This window comes from Thunnus maccoyii, chromosome 2, assembly GCF_910596095.1.
Source record: "Thunnus maccoyii chromosome 2, fThuMac1.1, whole genome shotgun sequence".
NCBI lineage: Eukaryota > Metazoa > Chordata > Actinopteri > Scombriformes > Scombridae > Thunnus > Thunnus maccoyii.
In genome coordinates, this window is record NC_056534.1 from 1,366,956 (window position 1) to 1,385,598 (window position 18,643).

General features: G+C 40.6%; 1 protein-coding gene across 2 annotated transcripts; it reads right to left on the bottom strand.

Moving 5' to 3' along the window:
* Nucleotides 1-1,431: 1,431 nt before the first annotated feature.
* rcor3 (REST corepressor 3) lies at nt 1,432-17,725 on the bottom strand. Of its 2 annotated transcripts, XM_042397229.1 has the most exons (12): nt 17,353-17,725; nt 17,200-17,256; nt 11,935-12,012; nt 11,791-11,843; nt 11,525-11,686; nt 9,759-9,883; nt 8,500-8,578; nt 8,146-8,361; nt 6,944-7,021; nt 6,618-6,675; nt 4,888-5,132; nt 1,432-3,778 (listed from the first exon to the last, which is right to left on the bottom strand). In XM_042397229.1, the coding sequence occupies exons 1-12, from the start codon at nt 17,474-17,476 to the stop codon at nt 3,392-3,394; spliced, it is 1,662 nt and encodes a 553-aa protein (XP_042253163.1). In that variant the 5' UTR covers nt 17,477-17,725; the 3' UTR covers nt 1,432-3,391. The 2 variants fall into 2 exon arrangements, with proteins under 2 accessions (XP_042253163.1, XP_042253171.1); XM_042397237.1 differs by lacking the exons at nt 17,200-17,256; nt 17,353-17,725 and adding an exon at nt 17,113-17,193.
* Between the last annotated feature and the right edge of the window lie 918 nt (nt 17,726-18,643).

Consider the following 18,643-nt stretch of genomic DNA (forward strand, 5'->3'; position numbering starts at 1 on the left):
GCCACATACACTTTAGCCTGAGACCACCGCAATCATAAGGCACTTCAATAATAATCATGACATCACTGTGAATCCTAAAATGCACAGAGTTACAGCCAGAGTACGATTATGAGAATATGTGAGCACTTACATTTTACATTACATGGGTAATGAGTGGCAACTATTTACAATATATTTATTCAGCTGCAGTCTCTCTCTCATGCACTCTCCACTGCAGCTGGCAGCATAATCAAGTGTGTGCAGTGCTAATCACAAGAGTGCTGATTGGCCGATCCCGCCAGCCACCAACAGCAAGGGAGCTGATTGGCAACTGAGTGACTAAACTACTCTAATACACAACCGAACTAAGTCCTTTGTCACACTGAGTGTGTACGTAACGTCTGTAGTCACAGTTTTCATCGCAGCCAGATGATGAGCAAACCAGGACACTGGAAGTGTGCTAAAGCTAAGCTAGCGACCTCCAGCTAAGTTTGAAATAATGAAACTTAGACATGATCTCACCACTCTGAAACATCCTGTTGAGTCTCAACTGTGCAGCAGCAGGTTCCTCCCTTCATTTATATACTATTTTAAGTCTCCAGCTGCAGACATTGCGCCAGGTAAACATGCTGCATTATTCATTAGGTTATTAGGTCATTGGCTGGGGGTGAAGGTGGGGGCCATACCTCCAGCCAAATGGAGTACATGTTCATTAATAATGCAGATTTTATGTAAATAGCTTCAGAAACAGCCTGCTGGAGGACAGAAAGGAATCTGGGCTGTAAGAAAAGATGGATTTAGAGAAATCTAAACAACTTTTGTTGAATAAAATGTCACAGATATGTTTAAAATAGACTCAGTATTTATAAAAATAAGTACAAAAAAGTCAGAATACCAGATCTTTAAGACAGGAACAGTGTAAACACTTTGATGATGTAAGGGCCTGTGTGATTTATTGTAAAACAAAATCATGTCTTTCCTGTGAGCCACTTAATTAGTTACATTAAAAAAAAACTTGTTATATTATCCATTGTGTCAAATCTTCATCTGAAAAGTAACTAAAGCTGTCAAATAAATATAGTGGAGTAGAAAGTACAATATTTCCCTCTGACATGTAGTGGAGTGGAAGTATAAAGTAGCATCACATGGAAATACTCAAGTAAAGTACAAGTACCTCAAAACTGTACTTAAGCACAGTACTTAAGTAAATGTACTTAGTTACATAATGTGTGCCCTAACAAGATTTCACGAGTATTACTGATTTCCTCTCTAAGAGCACTTGTGCAACAGGAACTCCCTGAAGGTTTTCCAAAAGTCTGTATAACAACAGAACCATCAGCCTTCAGAAAGTCTCACTGGAGACAGAATGAAATGTAATTATTGTTTTATTGTCTGACATGTTGAAACAAGTTGTTTGAGATGTTTGTCTCCACTGAAGAATGAAAACAGTCAGACGGTACAAATGTAGTTTTTAATGAGAACAGCCAGCAGCTTCATCTTAACATCAATATTTTACAAGTTCTACTGAAACTCAAGGATTCTATGTATGACTCTATGATTCCAGTCACATTTAATGCCGTGATACGTTTGTCCAAAAAGCATTAATTAAGAGCACTTTCACAATGATTTTTTTTTTACACCGAGTCCAAAGTGGTAGCACCAGGAAGAAGAATAAATAATGAAAGGACAGACTGACAGCACATCTGAAGCTCAGACTCCAGATGACGATGAACTGCTTTTTAGATTCAAAATGAATCTTCAACATGTAGAAAAACAACAGCTACTCTGAGAAAATGTAATCTAACAACAGAACAGTTAAAAGAATAGTGAGGAAGATGTTTCATTTGGATAAAGGAGACATTTCTGCAGAGACTGACGGACATCTGGGTGAAGCTTTAGTGTTTTCAAAAAGCATCAAATCAACTGTAAAACTGAATGTACAGGAGCTGTTTGTCACAGTTGACGACTTATTGGCGGCTGGTTGGATGGACGATTAGTTTTAGCAGGTTACAAATTATTCAAGTCGATAAAAACTGTACATGTTGATGTCTAACGTTACTGTACACGCCTGTCAGACGGTTTATTTACCGCTGGTTACCATGGACACGCCGCCATGTTGACTGACAACAAATCATAAAAACAGGGATCAACTCCAACTAGAACCTTTGTACCAGAACATTTAAGTTTTAGTCTGCTGATATTCTGTATTTTTCTTCTACAGAGTCAAACCAACAATGAACTGATCTACTAACAAGTATTGTGTGTGTATCCAAAGCCTGATATATCTGATCCCTCTGGGCCGTAGACCTCCCAATGTTGATTCATCCGCCACTGAAAGTAGTCCCCAACAAATGCACTACTGTATTTCCTCCTGTTTGTTTGCAGCTGTTTAAGGAAATCACTGAGTCTTTTTTTTTTTTTTTTACATGAAACTATATATTTGTGAGATGATTTTATACATTTAGGTCTTCAGTGGGGACCAATGGGCTTGCAGCTGAGAGCCACAGACGGAGTCGGACTAACACATTGTTTGTGTGGGTTTTACAATAAGAAAAATAAAGAATATCACCAGACATAACCTTTAAACACAAGACTATCAGTCTGAAGTTATCTTAAAGTGTTTTCCAAATTTGACACCAGTACAGCTAAAATCAACAGGTGAAGTTCAGGTGGGCTGAGAAACAAACGTCAGTGGAGACTCATGAACCCTGGAAGGAGGACAGTTAAATGAAAAAGATAAAAAAAAATAAGTTTCTTAATGTAAGAAATAACACTGATTCTAATTTATGGTAGTTTTAGATTTTAGTGTGATCATTATTTCTGATTCAGATTTATTTAGTTAGAACAATGCGTCATCCAACTTTGAGTATCTACAAGACAGCTTATGAGAGTGACTACATCGTGGCTTTCAAATGTTTTACAGGCAGGTCATTTTTGTTGGTGGTTAATGCAGTTTTGTCCGCATAGAAGAACAATAATGGAGAAAAAGAGGGGACCAAGGATAGAACCCTGTGGGACGCCACAAGTCTGGTGATGATTAGTTGATTGAAAAGTCTCTGCTTTACTGATCTGCACTGACGTCTAGTCAAACCTCCTTTGCAAAACAGACATTTTGAAACCAGGTGCCCATCAACCAGCAGTTATGTTTGCATGTAAGTCCTACGGGAAAAACAAACATCAACTCCTAAAATACTGTTTACCTCTTCTTCTTCTTCTGTACTTCAGCTGTAAATATAAAAACTCCAAATAGATTTTTGCTTTGTGGTTGAAGTAAGTCAGTGAAGTCAGTGAAAGATGAGTGTTGGTGTTTTCTGGTTATTTTAAACCGCAAAGTCACTCAGATTTTCCCACAGGACCTGAACGCAGCCCTGCAGACGATATTTCTCTTTACAGAAACTCAGTCTGACGTTCGTTAGTGGAGGGAGGAAGACGAAGCCGTCTCTGATTGGTGGACGACCAGGCTAGAGGGTTGCTGGGCGGAGCTTGGGCCCGAAACCCCCGGGTTGCCGCCGAGGGTCATGGGAGCCGAAGGGCGGGGGTTGAGGCGTGGGGGGAGGGGGTTGGAGGGGCGGATGAGAGGCGGGGGCTGCTGCAGGGTGGGGCGGGGCTGCAGGAAGCGGGCCTGCTGTTGGAGGGGTGGCGGCTGGCGGTGCAGGGAGGGCGTGGCCGGCAGGGAGGGCCGCAGGAGAGGAGGGGGCTGGTGGAGGGAGGAGGAGGAGGCGGCGCTGGACGTCACTGGAGTCTGAGCTGAGGAGGACGAGGAGGCAGCAGGAGACGCACCTGAGGAGGTCACCTGACCCTGCAGAGAGGAGAGGGCAGGGCCAACATTACCATTAATATTCAAATCAGCCTCATGGTAAGATATATATTATTAATCAATTAAAACTCTCAGTCTGTTCCTTAAAGCAGTGGTTCCCAACCTGAGAGATGTCCAACAAGACAGGAAATACAAAAGCAACATTTTCACTGGTCTTTGCTTTGTGGTTTTGAGTTCTGAGTTGAGTTTGACATCTTCAGGCCTCAATAAACTACTCGAATATGACATCATGCATTAGCTCAAAACTTACAGACATTAACCTTTGAAGACATCTTTCTCTTTTAAGTGTCATGAGCCAAAAAGTTTGGCAACCACAGCCTTAAAATGACCCTACTGTTGAATTTAAAATGTTTTAGATCATTAACTTCCAAAACATGAATGTACTTTACGTCCCTGCTGAGCATTTTCCAAATCACACCATCAAGGAGCGCTGGACTACTGCAGGAAAGTATTCTGACCAATATTGTGATTGTGGTTTAAATTAAGATTGTTTTCTTTCACCTAAACTCTCGGTCTGTATTTGTCGTCTACATCACATTCAACAAGATCTCATTGTACAAAGCATCAACTTATGGCTCCATAAACAGAATCAGCAGTTATTTGTTCAAACTTGTAACTGTTGAGCCCAACGTCTGGGCGGCCAATGTTTTCACTTAGTTTTTGTCACAGCTGTGGAGCAGTTGAGAGAAGATTTTATATTGATAAGTTTCCTGATTTGTTTAATAAATCTTCTACACATAAGATCTAACTGCCAAAAAGCAACAAACACATGAAACTGATGTGAGTTTGGGTCGTTTTTACATTCACACTGTTCATCAATTCATGTTAATATTTCAGATGTTTGAGAGTCTCAGAATCAACAAGGAGTCTGTGAAACATAATATTAATGTAATAATTGTATTATCATGGCACAATGTTAACAAACCAAGTAGACTAAATGTTGACTGTGATGGATTATCTCTCTGAAACTGAAACAAACAGCTGCCTGGAAGAAAGGAAATCAATCTAAAACTAATGATTTGTGAAGTCAACATGAAAACAGATTAAACATAAATGCTTAATTGTGCAGCATATGGAGTTAAATGTCCCACCTCTTCGTCCTCTTCGTCGGTGCTCTTCCCTGACGGAGTGGTGGAGCTGTTCTTCCCCTCCTCTCCAGAGGTGGCGCTGTCTCCGCTGGGAGCTCGTGTTCCCTGCTCTGCCTCCCACTCCTGCAGCACCTCCTCCAGGTTGAACCGCCGCCGGTAGTTTACAAAGAAGTTCTTCACCTGGCCCACCGTCTTGTTACCGATGACGTCAGCGATGGCCTGGAAGTCTTTCCCGTATTTCCTGACACCTGCAGAACATCGCAGAAGATTTACAGTGATGTCATTGTTTCTAAAACTGTCACTAAAACACAGAAGAAGAAGTGAAGCATCCTGTTGGAATGAATTTGTACAGGAAACACATAGAAGCAGGCGTGAACTTTATCTCTGAAATATATATATATATATATCTACTGACATATGAGGTGGAAGGAGGGACATTTTCTACACGTTGCTCCACAAATTATATCCAGAAAAAACCTCCAGAGACTAAACAACACATCTGTGATGATGCTCAGAGACAGTCCTGCACCTGTTTTAGTTTTATTATATATTAAAATTATGCATATTATGTATATTATTTTGGCTCTGCAGCTACACACAGAAATATTAAGTTTATTTCATCTTACATCTATGCTGTTTGCCTTTAAACATGTTTCGTTATCTTGACTTTCACAATGATCATAAAAGGAACTTTTTATTCTTGCCAAATAAACACAGCATCCATACACATAAAAACAAAACCTTTGTTTCATGTATTTAAATATGAGTTGATGCACTGTATAGAATATATTAAGACCTCTTCCAAATCAAAAGAAACTAAAACTGTTTATTTTCCTCTTTGAATATTCCTTAACTTTGTATTTTTACTGATTAATTTCTCGTCTGATAAACTTACTGTATGTGTGTTTACCTCTGGCTCTATATGTTATCTGCATGATGACAAATTAAGTTGCAAAACTGAAGAAAACACATGAGAAGAAGTGAAATTAGTGCTTAAGTGACAGATTTTGCAAAACAATTGACTCTCACTCATTTACTCTAGATTTGAATAGTTTAGTTGCAGCAGCCTCTAGTGGCCGTTACAGGAACTGCATCATATTAAAGGACAGCAGACAGAGTGGATGCATCGAACATCCCAGTTCCCTTAATTGCATCCACGTTTCCCTCACGTGTGTCTCACGTCCACTGAAGATGTGAGGATCTCACAAATAAAACACAAATGAAATGAGGAAATATGTTTTTAGAGAAATGAGACGTCCTTTCCTCTGAACCGAGGTCACAGCTGGATCAGCTGACAGTCGACTTTAACATTATTGATATTCTGGTTGTAGTTTTGTTACTTAATAAACCAGATTATGATTAGAATATCTTATAAACACTAGAAATTATTTATTTGGTCAAATGTTTCAGGGAAAAAGGGAATTACTTAAATAATATCAAACTACAGTTTCTACCTGACGCTCAGGGATTTTCAGCCTCACATGTGACTGAATAAATGATGATAAATGATTAAAATGTGTTTCTTACTAACAGACAACAGACTTCTCGTCTCTCTGACTGGGGACGGCCTTCATAAGGGCGGACCGGAACGACTTCCAGGTCAAGTGAGGATCAATAAAGGGAATCGGGATGTACGTACAGTGTTGAAGGTCTTCATCACACCAGATATGCACAGCTGCCTGCACCTTTCAAATCTGTAACCTGCTGTTACTACAAACCGTGATGAAGCTCACCTTGAACTGCCAGCAGCTGCTCGTCCGTGGTCCAGCGAGCGTTCACCTTCTGGTTGCACTGAAACACAAACACAGTAGAAGCTACTGACAGGTAGAAACTGACAGTGTGTGCAGTGTCGCCCTCTGGTGGTGACTCATCTCCATACAGGAAAAACTTAAGGGATAAAACTCTACAGAGTAGAAAACGAGTCAACATCTGTCCAGAGGATTAAGATGAAGAATACTGATGAGTTTCATTCATTTCCTCCGGACTAGTTAACACTGTATTTTTGGGTGGTGAGACGAGGAAAGCGGTGAGCTTCGGTGTGTTTGGATCAGTAATGTACCTCCGGCAGCTTGAAATCCTCGATGCCAGACTCCAACATGTGTTTCAGTCCGCTGTTCATCTGTTTGGCGTTCTGGACCTGAAGAGCAAACACAAACACAGAAAACACGAGTCTGATTTTCACTGTTTCTCTGATCTTTATTACAGATCCTCTGATCAGTTACTTCTCTCTGCTCCACATTCCTGATCTAAATCTAAAGGTGACCGAGCTTCTTCCATCGCTGCTCTCAGACTGGGGAGCAGTTTGCCTTCACTGTCAGATCCTCCCCGTCTATCAACACTGTTAAATCCCAGTTAAACACCCTCCTTTATAGAATCTATAGAATTTAACTTGACTTAATCTCTGAATTAACTTCTGTCTTCAGCAGCAAACCTGTTTCAACTGAAACCAGCAGGTGTCAGCGTTTCACAGACAGACTGATACTGTGGACGAACTTTAGACAACAGTTGAAGCACAGTTTAGCTGCCCGGAGCGACGAAGGAGCAGCTGTTAAAGTTACTAGTTAACAGTCCGTCATGTTTATGTCAGTTTGGTGTTTCTGTCGTGTTCTCTGACTGCTGGTGAGTTACTCTCTCTGTCAGTAACATCTGAGTAAAATAAAAATGTCTTTACTGTAAAGCAGCAACCAAACTGATTTGTAACATGTAACGTAGGAGGAGGAAGAGGAGGAGGAGGATGAAGAGCAGGAGGAGAGGAAGGAGGAGAGGCAGGAGGAGGAAGAAGAAGTGGAGGAGGAGGATGAAGAGCAGGAGGAGGAGGAAGAACAGGAGGAAGAAGAGGAGGAGGAGCAGGGGAGGAAGAGAAGGAGGAGGAGCAGCAAGAGGAGGAGCAGGAGTAAGAAGAGGAGGAGGAGGAGTAGGAAGAAAAGGAGCAGGAGGAAGAGAATGAGGAGCAGGAGGAGGAAGAAGGAGGAGAGACAGGAGGAGGAGGAGCAGCAGGATGAAGAGGAGGAGGAGGAGGAAGAACAGGAGGAAGAAGAGGAGGAGGAGCAGGGGAGGAAGAGAAGGAGGAGAAGCAGGAAGAGGAGGAGCAGGAGGAAGAAGAGGAGGAGGAGGAGGAGGAGGAAGAAGCGTAGCAGGAGGAAGAGAATGAGGAGCAGGAGGAGGAAGAAGGAGGAGGAGGAGGAAAAAGAGGAAGAGGAGGAAGAAGAGTAGCAGGAGGAGGAAGAAGCGTAGCAGGAGGAGTGCTGCAGCACCTCCTACCTGTCTCTTGAGGGACACCAGCTCCATGTCGAGCTGGCGGAGGAGGCTGTTGGCGGCGGAGGCGCTGCAGGAGACGGCCACCACGTCCTCCTGGGTCAGGTACATGCCTTTGGGCGGGCGGCAGCGGGAGCGCTGGTGGTGCCGGTGCTGCAGCGTCTGGTGCTCCCGCCGACCCAAAGCCACCTTGGAGCCCGGCAGCACCGGTTCCACCTGGTTCTGCAGGAGAACACGCAGGAACGTGTCGTCTTTATTTCACTTTACTGAAGTCTTCCACAGATTTAACGACGTCAGACAGAAACGAGGCCTCAGGTGAGTTATCGTCATGGCAACAGAGTCTCAGGTACGTCCACATACCTCTTTCTTGGTTTCCTTGTTGGGGTCGTAGTCGCTGTCGTTTGCTTCGATCGGATTGGCCTCCTCCATCTCCTCGTCACTACGGCAACAACAAGCCAAAATTCAGTCATGACCTTTGAATCCAGTTTCTTTACCTGTCAGATGGTTTTTATTAGGGACCGAGTCCAGAAGGCAGAGGAGTACAGTAAAACAATATTGTTTGCCGTGTGTTTCTTTCTTTCTTTATTATTACGCCACTTAAACCCTAAATTTGACCCCCTAAACATGCTCAAAAACTCACCAAATTTGGCACGCACATCAGTTCTGGTGAAAAATTTGATAAAATGTAAAAATTAACCCCTAAAGTGCCAAAATGTGCTCTCTAGCGCCACCTATGTATCTAAAATGGCTGCCACGGCCCGTAGGAATGTCATAGAGAGATCAAACCAAAACTCAATTATTCATCTCATCAAGACCTACAAATCATACACTGACACCCCTGACCTAAATCCAACAGGAAGCCTGCAATTAGCCTTTCAAAATAAGACTTTTTGGCCCCCGAACTAACGCTATCTCCCCCGAGGACATCAATGGTATCGACTTCAGCTTTAATAGGTGACTTACGACACTATGCTGAAAAAAAGTTGTTAAAAACTTTGTAATAACTCGAACAGTTTGGATTTTATAAGCCCTGAAAGTTGCAGTGCCACATCACACCTTACAATGTAAACCAATGGGGAGGCAATCTGTGGGCATGAACTTTGTGTCAAACAGAGGCTTCTGACGTCTAAACTATAAGTCTGACCACTTTCAAACCTGTATCAATGGATTCGCAACGAATTTCCTACTAAACATATGATTTTTAAAAATGATGGTTGTTATGATTATGTTATGTATGATTGTTAAAAGTCTTTTTCTTTTTCTAAAAATAGACTTGATGAAAATTAGGAAAATAATTTGTTTTACACACAAACTCATCAAGAGTTTTCAATTTACTAATTGAAATTCAAGTGAATGGGCCCAAAACTTGCATAATTTTGATGCTACAGGTGTGAGCAAGACAGACATGTTGCACCCTGCAGAAAATTCTCATCCTATCAATCAATCTTTCAAAATAAAAGCACACCACACTTGTAATAAACATCCCTCATTTTTAAAAAGCAAAATGATCTTATCCCGACGGGCCAGCGTGCAAGGTCCCGACCAATGCTGCTTGCAGCTTTAATTTGTTGATGTTTTTTGTTTAATCTCAAGTCAGAGTGTGTGTCAGGTGTCGTTACCTGTCGCCCTGGTTGCTTCTGTTGGCCAGTTTGCGAGCCTGTCGGTCCATCAGACTCGTTCTGGAGCGAGTCTTCTTCCAGGAGTAATAATACTTCACCAGACTGGAGATGGATTTATCTGGTAACTGGAAACATGAAGCAACAACAACAATCTACATTAACACAAGTTCAAAAACACACACTCACACGGATGATGTCAGTGTTGTTATATGATCATTAAGTTACAGTCACGTCATTAAAAGTTTATCATAAAAAGTTAAACTTTTATATTTTCCTCCTTTTTACTAGAGTATTTGTGCGATTTACACCAGTGTTTGTGTGTCAAAAAAAGTAAAACCTGCTACACACTGTAACTAACAACTATTTTCATTTGATTTAGCAGCTGCTCATCGTTCACACCTGCACACAAAGTTTATGAATTATCTCATCAATGAACAAACAGCAGAAACTCTTGATGGCAGCAGATAATCTCTCAGTAATCAATTATTTAGATTAACATTAAACTATTTTTATTTTAGCCTTAGTTTTATTGAGAATAAATGAAGCTAATGCTCACCAGCAGCTATGCTAACTATGCTAGCACCTTTTAGTGAACTACAACAGAAGCTTTGTACAAAAGTTACAGCTTTGAAATGATTTTGGACTTCTACCAGATGTAAAATCTGTCTCAATGTAAAGTCTAGTTTAGCTGCTGGCTAACTTTATGTATTCTCAATAAAACAAAGCTGCTGATTGAGTAAAAATCACTGTAGGGTAAAGTCCCTGCATGTCTCAAAGGCCTCAAACAACAGACCAGCTCTTTCTTCAACACCCCAGGAATGCTGGCCGATAAAGTGAGAGTCCCAAACTCCTCACTGACCATCTAAACAACCTCCTGCAAACAGAAAGGATCAGATAAGGAACCCCCATCTCCTGCATGGTCACCAAACCAGACCACTGACCCAAACCACCTTTGATCCTTCAAGCAACAAGAGCCAGCAAGATGGGAAGACCAACCATTACTCAGGTAACAGTCATCTCATCTGTTTATCAGGTCTTTCATACCAACTACACAATAGATAACTCTGCATCATGCATTCAATCATGCACTAGTCATAGCCTTGTGCACCAGTTTCCCTCTTGTGTCTTGTTTGTTAAACGTTGTGGTGTTTAGTACTTGTAGTTGTAGTATTAGTAATAAATGTGTATGTAACTAAAGTGAACTTGTTTGTGTTTTCTTGTGCATCTCAGTCACTTAAGCTTAAAAGACCTTAAACCCTCACAAAATCATAATTAAGATTAATAACAACCATAATTCTAATTGATCTCTCTTGTGTGTCCAACAAGGAGGACTATTTCCCTGTTATTATACCTACTCTAATATGAGTTATGTCACTGGACGAATAATTTCATGTTGGAGTTGTGCACAATAATAATTCATAATTCCCCCATAAAATCATAAAGATATTTGAGTGCACAAATTCCTACATCATTTAAATAAGTGATGACGAGCAACATTAAACGTCTCCAGCAAAAACACGAAGTTATAAATCTGCTGAGACTATTTATTCACTTTTTAAGTTGTGGACTTCCAGCCTGCAGTGAGGAGTACTTGAAAATATTTGGTTTACTATCAAATATGACACGAAATGATCACATTTGAGAGGCTGCAACCAGCAAATATTTGGCCTTTTCAGAATATCTGGCAATTGATTATCTATTGATCAACTAATCCATAAGTTTATTAATGATTGCAGCTCTAGTGATGTTTTCTGGATGTGTTTTACCATCTGCTGGATCCGGTGGAAGCTCTTCCCGTGGAAGCTGAAGGCCTGTTCGAACAGAACTTTGTCCTCCACCGTCCACTCGTCTGGAAACGGGGTGAAGTTCGGCAGGTCGGCCAGAGACTTCTCGATGTTGTGTTTGTGCCAGAAGAGCATGCCGAGCGCCTGAACACACACACACACACACACACACACACACACACACACACAGTGTTAACAGCCTGCAGACGCTCCAGTCTGTCATTAACACAACATATAAAGAGAGTCACCTGCTCCACGTTGTATCCGTGTTTCTCTTTGGCTATAGCGATGTATTCGTCCACTGTGGAGGGAAACACACACAGTCAGTCTGATCTGATCTGAGGACCTGATTGAGGACTGCAACTGTGTGCAGACGACTGAAGTTCACTTACATTTAGAGTCGACGATGTTGTGATACGGAGACCAGACCAGCATCCCTCCGCTGTCTTTATCTGTGTACTTAGTGGAACCTGAACGAGGAAAAACATCAGAGAAATACACGACTTCAGTCCTCAGCTACGCTTTTTAACTTATTATTATTATGTAATTATTAAAGGGGCAGTCCGCTGATTTATGAGCTTCACTTTACTCATCATGAGAATCAAAACTCAGCAACAACTGTTTAAAGGACGAGTTCACACAACTTTCAAATGTGTCTTAAACCAACAGTCAGTCATCAAATGAACATTAAAGCTGTTTCTCTTGCTGTAATCATTCCTCCTGTTCATACTGACCATTAGAAGATCCCTTCATAATGACCTTACAATGGAAATGATGGGGATGTTGTTAAGTTGTTTAAGTGTTAAGTTGGTTTAGTTGGTCATTATATTTAGGTTCATGGTTGTTAATTTGCAAAAATAATAAATAATAGTAAATTAGACTCTTGACAATTCTTTAACTGACAGAAAATATTCAGTTTTCAGTGTTTAGTTTTGTGTGTCAAACTTAGATCTTTGGACTTTCTTTGAAAGCCTCATGTAATTTGGTCGTATACAGGAAATGTGCTCATTATAGAGTTTTTCAGAAATAACCTAATATATTAAAATGTACACACAAAACTACACACTGAAAACCTGCCGACTAAACCAACTTTACACTTTTTTTCCTATAATTTGGACCTAATTACACCACCCTCTCTGTAAAATGTCCTGAAAATTACTCAAATTATTATTGTCGTCATTTATTAATATTATTCATATCTGATGATGTTTATTTACGTCAGTAGAGTTTGTTAACAAACCAATATTTTAAATTAATTAAATGAATCAGTTTTCATTTCTGGGTCAAACTTGTGATTTAAACAGTTAAAAAAATGATTGCCAGTGCCTTTAAAATGGTCTATTTAAAAAGGTCTTAAAAATGTTGTTATGTTTTCTTTCAATTTTTAAGTTTTCATTGCTTTTGATGTCTTTATTGATTATTATCTAAAGCCTGACCAATAAATGATCTGATTTCATGTTCTTACAGGTGTATCTGTAGTATCTGTATATACAGCGGTGAATCTACCACATATGCAGGTAATGCAGCTGCACGCCGGTACGGGCCCTTCTTTATCTCACCACTATCGAATCAAAAGATCTGGAGCATCTCCAGCACTGAGTCTACAGCAAACACGCAGCCACTAAACTTTTATGGTAAGCGATAAATATACATGTTCCTAAATGAGCCAAGTCGTCTGCTCCGTGGTGTCACATACTTGAAGTTATTCATTCACCAAATAAACAATATTACAATAACAGAAAACCGTTTTACATATACAAGCATATCATTTATTGACTCATACCTCTATGTTACATCTCTATATTAAGTTTAACTAAAGGTTAAAGGGCAATTTGATGTTCATAAATGTGCAGAGTGCGCCCTACTGTGTAGCAAAAACCACACCGAAGAGTTAAGACAGCGATTAAGTGAGAAACAATCGACATACAAACCCAAAAACAGGTTTCAGAGGCGAAAATTGAAAGAAGTAGCCGAGGAAGAAAAAGAAAAGCTTCCAAAAATAAGCAGTGTCTTTAAAAAGACGAGATAGGAAGCACTAGTTGTTCCACTGAGCAGGAGCCAAATAAGACACCTGTTAACGCTAGCGCTAGCACGCCATCCAACACCACCGGATATGGTGAGAACGAGGTCCAAGAGGACACGCCGGAGCCGAAGCCAGTAGCTACAACTGCCGTCGTAGGGACAGCGGACATTTTCCTGAGAAGAAAAACACAAATGTCAAACGTTATATTGTGTCTAATGCAAACATCCGAGCCCTTTCCCACAGGATCCAACGCTACTTTCCACTGCCTATTACACCAGCAAACAACAAAAACAAAACAAACAACTGGTGTAATTTATTCACGAAAATCCAGCAGCATGAAACATCTTCTGTACAGACCACTGAATGTGTGGTATAAAACCAGCAGCGTTTCCATGGAACTATCGACAAGGACTTGGAGACGTCAGGTACTGGACCGTCTGATTAATGTCACACTTACTTTAGCTACAAATAACATCCCATTCAGAGGACACTGAGAAATATTAGGCCAAATGAACAATGGTGATTTCCTCTCTATCACTGAGCTGATGGAAAAGTAAGACCTGGTCCTAAAACATCTAATTAGCTCATTCATTGACATATCTAAGACCAGCGGAGTGGCCATGGAACTATAGACAAGGACATGGAGAAGACTAGAGCTGTAGTCTGCTGGTCGACTGGTCGATCAGTTGGTCGATATGCTCTCGTCCGACTAAATTTTCATTGGTCGAATAATCTCTGTGTTACTTTCATAAGGAGAAAAGTGCTACATCAGCAGCTTTCCAGGATTAATCCATTATTTCCTGCGGTGGGAGGGACAGACTAACAAATTACTTGTGAAAACAGCGGGGGTATATTCAGAACTTTGAACTCGCCCAACCTGATGGAGACTGCTGGGTCTAACTGTACTCAACGTTTACTGAACGAACTATCGACAAGGACATGGAGACGACAGGTACTGGACCGTCTGATTAATGTCACACTTACTTAAGCTACAAATAACATCCCATTCAGAGGACACTGAGAAATATTAGGCCATATGACCAGTGGTGATTTCCTCTCTATCACTGGGCTCGTCCTAAAAGATCTAATTATCTCGCTCATTGACATACGTAAGCCCATCCTTGCAAAACGTCTCTCAAAAAAGTCATTCTGGATGAAATACAAGCGGGCCCCGTTTTTCACTGTTATTATGGACACTTCACAGGATGTAGCTAAAGTAGATCAATGAGTCAGATCTTCAGATGTGTCACCATAGAGAGAGACGCTCACGGTGTAGCCAATGACGTGAATATCGAGGAGTCATTCGTTGGATTCCGTAAGGTGTCCAATCGAACTGGCCAAGGATACAACTGCATCCATAGAGGACGATCACAGCGCAGAAGGCAAACATGAGCGGCATATACACAGAAGTACAAGCAAGATGTTATGTTCACTGTGCCTCTAACAACCTAAACCTCATCCTTAATGATTCTGTGAAGATACCAGATACAGTAAAGCGCATATATGTGTTCTTTGGGCACAACATTAAGAGATCAGCAATGCTCTCAAATAGACCAACTACGACGCAGTTTGACTCCGACATCAATCCCAAATGTCGCTGTAAAAAGACAAAGCCCTTCACGTTAAGAAGCAGTGACCTGCTGAAGGCATTAACAAACATCTCACGAACAAAAAGCAAGAAGAAGATGAAGTGGACGAGTCTATCCCCATACTTTAAATGTTCAATCAAAAAAATTCAGCTTCATCTGTCTGGTTCTCCAAAACAAGATTTTGTGACACGCAAACATTGTGTTCTTCAAGCCAAAGACGCAGACCTGGACACAGCTGATAGGCTACTGGACAGAACCGTCGCAGACCTGCAGGCCTAACGAGACCGGTTCAAGGATGCCAAACAGACCCTGCAGGGGGGGTAAACAAAACCTTCAAGGATATTCAGCAGGGGGACGGTGGAAGAGCATTTTGATGAGCTTTGTCAAGATGAACGTTTAGCAAACGCAGAGTCTTATTTTCGCATGACTGTGTTCAATGCTTGTCTTAATATAGTGGCAGAGATTCACAGATTTGAGGACAACAGTGGACACATTCAAACCTCTACAGCTTGAAACTCTCTGCACTGCAACAGATGATGGACTTTTTGAGCAAGGAAGCAAGTTATGTCATATTTACAAAGATGATATAACTTCGGCATTTCTGGCGCAACTCCAGTCAGTCCGCAGGCGTTTAAGAGAGAGTCGATCGTAGACAACAACCACATCACTGCAAGCTTTGGGGAAGTCTGTACTGATTTACTGCTTTTCTTAATTCCAGTGACTGTTACACCTGCCGAACGGTCCTTGTCCAAATAACAGATTATTAAAGCTAACTTCATGGGACAGATCTGTTTATCTGGACTTACCGCGCTATCAAACGAGCCTGCCAGCTGGATCTTAAGAGCGCACCTATGATGTCAGTATTTGATTAATTATCAACCATCACTGCCGTCTGTTTTCCTCGTAATTATTTCATTTAGGCGTCAACTGTGCAGAGCGTTTCCCTGCTGCTGGTCTCAAAGCTGCGTGTTTTCACTTCTTTCATTCGCTACTGACATCACGTTATGTTACGTCTGATTCTGATGGACACGTCCGCTTTGACCATCTTGCATCGGGGCTCGGCGCTGACTCGTTACGCCGCTGTGTGAACATATCAGCTGATCAGTGACAGTAAATGCTAAACATGTTCATGGTCATTAAAAACATTTTTAAATCTCCTTTTCAGAGTTTGTCCAGCAGAGGCCGCTGAAAAAGTTTATTTTCATACTGTCAAATGTCCCAAATATCACAGATTTTTGTCATAATTGTTTGAAAAAATTAAATAAATTTACAGGATTCTTATTAAAATAGAATAGAAAAAACAACAAATATTAAATAAACATAAAACCCAAACTGAGTCTAAAATATCACAAAATCTGATAAAAAAAGATGATCAAAGAATCTTATTTTAAAACACCATAATTTCATATAACTACAAGTCATAATTTATTAAAGTATTAAATATGATCACATTATTTGCTGATATTTTGGTATTTAAAAACTTTAAATATATTAATATCACACACACAAAATCTTCTATATGTCAAACTGTAATGTTTTCTTTATGCAAACTTACACATATTCTAACACAAATGATTAAAAACAAAGAGTATTAGTATTGGAAAACACATATTGGACTATATTACTTCATGAAAACTTATTGTTTTATTATCTATTTTATTATTTTTATTGCCTGCAGCAGCTGTTTGCCTGCACTCTGACACCAGGATTATTACAAATTATTTAGTATATATGGAGGTGAAATACAGAGCACCAATTAAAACAAACCAACTCCGTTTTTCTTCATTAATTATAATTTAATTAAAGTAACAACTTGTAGGTTTATGTTTCTCTCTGCAGCTTTAATCTTTACTTTATTATAAACTATGTTAATTATTATTGTTGTTGTTATTTTACAGCAGAGTGAAACCTGTTTCTAACGCTCCTCTAACACTGACAGTTTGAGACCACTGACTCACAGACATGAAGCCTGTCTCTCTGGACGTGTTCGAGGCTACCACCGTCCGTCACTCCGGTACAAACCAGTGAAACCAGTAAAAGCTCACCGGGCTCGAAGTCGGGAATGTTGGCCTGATAATCCGCTCCAACCCGCATACCCACATCTGGAAAACACAGAAAACAAACCCGGGAGATGTTTTTATTCACATGTTGACGTTCAGAGCGCGGAGCGATAACAGGCTGTTCGAGGCTATACTCACCGTGTTCGTCGTCGCTGCCGCTTTCGTCAGAAAAATGTCCGTTAGAAGCGTTGGACGGACTCTTGGTGCCGTTTGAGCGACCTTTCCCTAAATACTCCGAACCTTTGTCCATCATCCCCGGCATCTCCGCGCTCAGATCCGCCGTTTGAAGCCTCCGTGTCGGGATATAAGATGTCAGCAGGAGCCGGAGGTTTTTCTGCTGCTGTTCGCTCGCTCCCCGCAGCGCCGCCGTGTCGCTGTCGCGCTCTGCGCTGCGCTCCCGCCGCGTTTACACGCTCCGTGCAGATTGCAACACATCACACAAGACGACGGCTGAGTCTCTTCTGAAATTTACATTCTTATAATATATGAAGTGTTTCCTGTGAGGGAAGTTTTTGCCGCTTTAAAGCCGTGACTGAGCGGGGTCTAACCAACGTGGCGGAAGGCTTTTTACGCACCGTCAGGCGGCAGTGAGACTCCTGCTGCTGCGGCGCCTGTGGTAGCAGATCCTTCCGCCGACAGAAAGTAATAAAATAAAATAAAAAAACACAAAATACATTTATAACTGACTTTTAAAATAAAAACAACGAATATTAAGCAAACATAAACACCCAAACTGAGTCTAAAATATTATAAAATCTTAAATACCAACAATAAATCTATTTTTAAACATAATAATTTAATAAAAATACATGTCACGGACTATCAAATATTAAATATGATCACATTATTACATTATATTTACTAAAACGGATTAGATATTGTTAATAACTGGCCTGTTGTTTTTGTTTTTCTCCTGTTTATCAGTCAGTCTTCCTGCACTGAGTCCCGATGAGCAGCAGAGGGCGACACCGCTCAACAATCTGACTCCTGACAACAAAACAACAAACAACAAACAATCAAAACTTCACTCAGACAAAATCCAGTTTGACAGTCAGACAGCAGAAAAAAAACAGAAAACATGAGTTTGACTGTCTCTCCTTTGCGATTCTAATTAACTAATTCAGTTTAAATTCAACTAAAAGCTTCACTTGTTTGACTGTGAAACAGTTGTAGAATCTGGCTTCTGTTAACTTTTACTATTACTTAGAGTATATAAAGACATAAAAGTAAAGGTAATAAATGGGAAAACAAAGAAAACTCTGTATTGTATTGAATTTTACAGCAGATGGTAAAAATAAATCATTATTTATAGCAGTAGTGGAAGAAGTACTGAGACCCCATTCAGAGTCATTTATATATATATAAATTCATATTGATTCATATTGATTCATGGGTGTGTACATGTGAGCAGCATTTGAATGTAGTCAAG

What these genes read in the sequence shown, in the direction of transcription:
- rcor3 (XM_042397229.1), bottom strand. Translation starts at nt 17,476, where the DNA reads ATGCCGGGGATGATGGACAAAGGTTCGGAGTATTTAGGGAAAGGTCGC. An exon ending in CAACATCGTCGACTCTAAAT is followed by an intron (nt 11,844 to 11,934) that starts GTAAGTGAACTT and finishes TTCCCTCCACAG; the next exon opens with TGGACGAATACATCGCTATA. An exon ending in AGAAGCAACCAGGGCGACAG is followed by an intron (nt 8,579 to 9,758) that starts GTAACGACACCT and finishes TTGTTGCCGTAG; the next exon opens with TGACGAGGAGATGGAGGAGG.